This window comes from Oncorhynchus clarkii, chromosome 4, assembly GCF_045791955.1.
Source record: "Oncorhynchus clarkii lewisi isolate Uvic-CL-2024 chromosome 4, UVic_Ocla_1.0, whole genome shotgun sequence".
NCBI lineage: Eukaryota > Metazoa > Chordata > Actinopteri > Salmoniformes > Salmonidae > Oncorhynchus > Oncorhynchus clarkii.
The window spans coordinates 56,416,665-56,421,582 of NC_092150.1; the positions used below are offsets into that span (position 1 = coordinate 56,416,665).

At 45.2% G+C, this 4,918-nt stretch overlaps 1 protein-coding gene across 1 annotated transcript in view; it reads left to right on the plus strand.

The window, feature by feature from the left end:
• Nucleotides 1–4,918, plus strand: part of LOC139406970 (ezrin-like) — a 56,673-nt gene that overhangs the window by 49,825 nt on the left and 1,930 nt on the right. Inside the window, exons 12-14 of the mRNA XM_071150188.1 lie at nucleotides 54–214; nucleotides 4,055–4,147; nucleotides 4,346–4,630. Coding sequence (XP_071006289.1) covers nucleotides 54–214; nucleotides 4,055–4,147; nucleotides 4,346–4,630 — 539 coding nt within the window. The remainder of the gene's footprint in view (nucleotides 1–53; nucleotides 215–4,054; nucleotides 4,148–4,345; nucleotides 4,631–4,918) is intronic.

Here is a 4,918-nt window from a genome sequence, read left to right on the forward strand (position 1 = left end):
GGAATATAAAATCTCACGACGTACGTGTGTGTCTCACCTCTCTGTCTCTCCAGACCTTCAGGAGCAGATGCAACGTGCCATGCAGCTGGAGGTGGAGAGGAGGATGGCGGAGGACGAGGCAGCCCGCCTGGAGGCTGAGCGTCAGGCCGCCCTGCTGGCCAAGGAGGAGCTGGCCCGCCACGCCCAGGACCAGATGCACAACCAGGAGCAGCTGGTGAGAACCACCAAACAAACATGTTACGAACATGTCACAACCCCCTTATAACCTTGCTAAGCTGTCCTTTAACACTACCATGTCACAGCCAATTGAAACCCAACTATAACCCTACTATACTGTACATGCTGAAATGGACTTATGTGACTGGCCAGAGTTTGAACTCGGGTCTTCTCCTGCACGTCGCAAGCCTGTTAGCCCACTGAGCTAAAGCCTAGGCACCGTCTCTTTAACATATACAACTCTGAACTACACCTCACTGCAGCGAACTGTGTAGAGCTGAAATAACCTCTGTTCACTACTGAAGAGGGAACAAAACCAGACTGCTCCTCAAGACACCGTAATAATGTCCTTCACCACCGTATACCTGGACCGCCTACCATAATGCCAGACAGTGCCCACCCTGCTCTGCACCAGACCACCCACAGGGTCACTACAACAGGCCTGACAGTAAACCTGTAGACCAGTGTGCTCTCACTAGGCTATTGACAGTGGAACACTGAGTCTGTTTTCATAGGGGCAAGTTGGACAACATGGAAAACGCTGCACACTGCTGCTCATGCACCCAGGTGACAACGTTTCCACCCTCAGGTCTTCATCAGGCAACAGCCACTCTGAATGAACCCCATAACGGAGCCCTTTGTCATGATAAACAGATATGCACCAGATAAATACACGATGAGTAACGATAACTTGGCTATATACACGGGGTGCCAGTGCTGAGTCGATGTGTGGGGGTACGAGGTAGTTGAGGTAGATTTGTGCATATAGGTAGGGATAAAGGGACTAGGCAACAGGATGGATAATAAACAGTAATGTAGACTACAGTGTTTGATTTAAATGTTGTATTTATTTAATCATAAGTATTTATAAAGCCCTTTTTACATCAGCAGATGTCACCAAGTGCATATACAGAAACCCGGCCTAAACCTCCAAAGAGCAAACAATGAATATGTAGAAGCACAGATTTATTTGCTCTAATAGGGCTTTCCTCAAACATGTAATGCATCGTCATGACCCCTATAGACCCTACTAGTATGAACAATGCAACATTATCATCTGTTTTTCTCAACCTCCTCAGCTTTAATTAGGTGCACTGGAAGCTCCAATGACTAAGCACCAGTCTAGCTTAGCAACCTGTTGAGTGTTTTCAATGGAAGCTGTGTTGGGCCTTTTTCAACCAGCCACCAATTTTACAGCTGAGCACACTTCAGAGGTTTTTTATGGTCAAACATCCACACTGTGTGTGTCGTGCTTCGTGCTGGGCTTTGTGTGTGTGTGCAGTATTTACAACCCTAGACTTCACACACACACACACTGCAAACAATAGATGGTTACTCAGAACCCTTGCTTGTTTGGCTCTGGTGAAAACCAGTCAGTCACAGACATTGTTTTGGTGAATTGCAGACAGAGGCCGTCTGGAGTAGGATGAAGTTGCCCCTAGACGCTGATCTTGGATCAGTACAATTTCCCCCACTAATGGTTAAAGGGCAATTCCGCCACTTTTCAACTGCATATTCATCATCTGCAGCACCAGACCAGTGTCTACATATGTGAAAACAGCACGTTTCTATGATTTGACGTTAAAAAGATAAGGTACAAAAAAATGCTTCTGTAACATCACAGATTAGGATTAAAAGTTTTAAAAAAGTGATTTTCAAAATCAATGAGTTTCTAGCCCAGGGGAGGGTATTTTCTTGCTCCCCATGTCATCGTGGAACTCGGTGTTTGAAAATGACTGTTTTTAAAAGGAGTTGAGTGGAAGCTGATCCTAGATCTGTGCAAAGGGGGAACTTCATCCTGGAGCGATGCCCCCTCAACTCCTTGGAGGCTATTCAGACAGAGCTGTCCTGTGACCACCCTGCTCTGTCCAACTCACGTCAAGATCCATGTAGAGAATGGAGATCCAAAATTACAGACAGTGTCACTCTCTAATAAATGACTAATAAAATGAATGTCATACTTTTATGGATGTCAAGCTCTACCCCAGGTCCTGAAGTGCTGAACCCTACACTGAGCACTGTACTCTAATGTATGTAATATACATTGCCACCGTTGCACTTCACAATGGAGTGTGATGTTCTGTTTTCTCTTTTTAAAACTCGTTGAATGGCTATTTTTACCCTGTAGGCACCTTCTCACCATGGGTGAGAAATTACACAGGAAACGAGAATTACCTGCCTCCAACCAAATTCATTTGAATCTAAATTTAAGTTTCGGTTTTGTATTTCTTGGTCCTGTGCAGTTGTAAATCAAACAATACACATGTAAACACCAAACCTTTTTCATTTTCAACTTATTTGAGAAGAAATTCTGAATCGTGTAAGGGTGCCAATATATTTCACCGTAACTGTAGGTCTCTCCACTCTGGTGCTCCCAATGTGTACTGCTTTGACACAAATGACTGATCATTGGTTGAAAACAATGTAATAATAAGAAGATTGTGGGAGCTGTACTGTTAGATTTCAGTGCAGCTTTTGATATTATTGACCATAACCTGTTGTTGAAAACTTATGCGTTGAGAACTTGTTGGTTTTTCAACCTCTGACATTTTGTGGATTCAGAGCTATCTATCTAATAGAACTCAGAGGGGTTTCTTTAATGGAAGCTTCTCTACTGTCAAACATGTAAAGTGTGGTGTACCACAGGGCAGCTCTCTAGGCCCTCTACTCTTTTCTGTTTTTACCAATGACCTACCACTGGCATTAAACAAAGCATGCGTGTCCATGTATGCTGATGATTCAGCCATATACACATCAGCAAGCAGTTGTTTTTACTTTTTTTTTTAGTTCCAGTATGTTTTGGAATGGGTGGCCAGTAATAAACCGGACCTGAATGTCTCTAAAAGTAAGAACACTGTATTTCGGACAAATCATTCCGTAAGTTCTAGACCTCAGCTGAATCTACTAATGAATGGTGTGGCTGTTGAATAAAGCAAGTTCTCGCAGTTCCTAAGAGTTGAGGAAAGACTGACCGCTTCACTTCTTGTTTTTATTAGAAACATTGTGTTGGAAATTCCAAATTGTTCGCATAGTCAACTTACACACAGCACTACCACACACACTTATGCCACTAGGGGTCTTTTCACAGTCCCCAAGTCCAGAACAAATTCAAGGAAACGTACAGTATTATACAGAGCCATGAGTTCATGGAACTCCCTTCCATCTTATATAGATAGTGCAAGTGAACAGCAAACCTGGTTTAAAAAATAATAATAAAGCAACACCTCACTGCACATGTGACCCACTTGTTGTGTGTATGTACTGACGTATGTGTAACTGATAATGCACACACACTACATGTTAATGTTTTTACATGTATATACATTTCAGTCTTTTGTCTGCAGTGTCTTTTTCCTTGTCTGTCCCTAGTAAGACTATCTGTCGCCATTGGAGTCGCCCAATGGGGGTCCTAGTAAATCGCATCAAACGATGGTGGCCCCACTGAAATCCTTATACCTCATCACCAGATTATTAGCCCCAGCACATGTTGAGACAGACTGGCCTATTCGCGCTACTGCACCACAGTACTCACAGTTTCTCTTTTCTCTCTTCTGGATTGGGACTTATACATTCCCCACACAGTGTCCATCCATCTCTGTCCTAATATTCACATTTTACTCCAAATGTCTAGCCCTTACTAAAACTTGTAGTCTTCCTCTGCACTCCCCTACACCCCTCTTTCTCTCCAACCCCTCCCACAGACCTGTAGTCCTTTGTCTATTGTACCCTGACTGTCTGTGGCCTGTAGCCCTCCTCCTCCGTCGTCCTCCTTCTCTCTCCCAGATGTTTAAGTCCTCTCCTCTCTCCCTCCTCTCCTCTCTTCTGTTCTCTCCATCAGGCCGCGGAGCTGGCCGAGCACACGGCTAAGATCGCCCTGCTGGAGGAGGCCAAGAGACGCAAGGAGGAAGAGGCCGACACATGGCAGCACAGGGTGAGTCGCCCACACACACACACGTGAACAAACGCATGCACACCTATGTATGCACACACAAGCACGCACAATTGGATGTGCAAACACACACACACACACACAGTCACTTAATATTGAAGGTTGCATTGTAATATGGGGCATCCTAGGGTGTTCTGTATTAATAACTTCTGTGACCACCATCCCCCTCCCTTCCTGCAGGCTCAGGAGGCCCAGGACGACCTGCTGAAGACCAAGGAGGAGCTGCACATGGTGATGACGGCTCCCCCTCCGCCGCCCCCTCCCCCCATGTTTGTGGAGGTGCCCATGTTTGTGGACAACCACGAGGTGATGACTATGGCGGAGGAGCAGAACGACCACGACAGTGAAGAGAACAACAGCACCTACAGCGCCGACCTGCAGAACGAGGGCTTCAACGACCACCGCTTGGAGGAGGAGCGTCTCACTGAGGCCGAGAAGAACGAGCGCGTGCAGAAACAGCTTATGGTAAGAGAGAGGAGTTCGCAAAGAGCTGTGTGAGTTTGCAGATTTCGGTTGATGGGTTGAGTGATCGATTTGATTCATTCATCAAATCATTGTCTTGAGTTTTGTATTACTAGTAGCACATCAACCTATATGTATCTGCTGTCCTAGGCCCACCCTATTCCCAGGGTGAGCTTCCCCCTCTAACTCTGAGTACAGCTTGAGTTAAATTGTTGTCCTCTTGTTGACTTAAAGTATTCCTTGGTTTGTTCCTCCCTTGTTTACTTCTTGTTGACTTATTCCTCCTTGTAG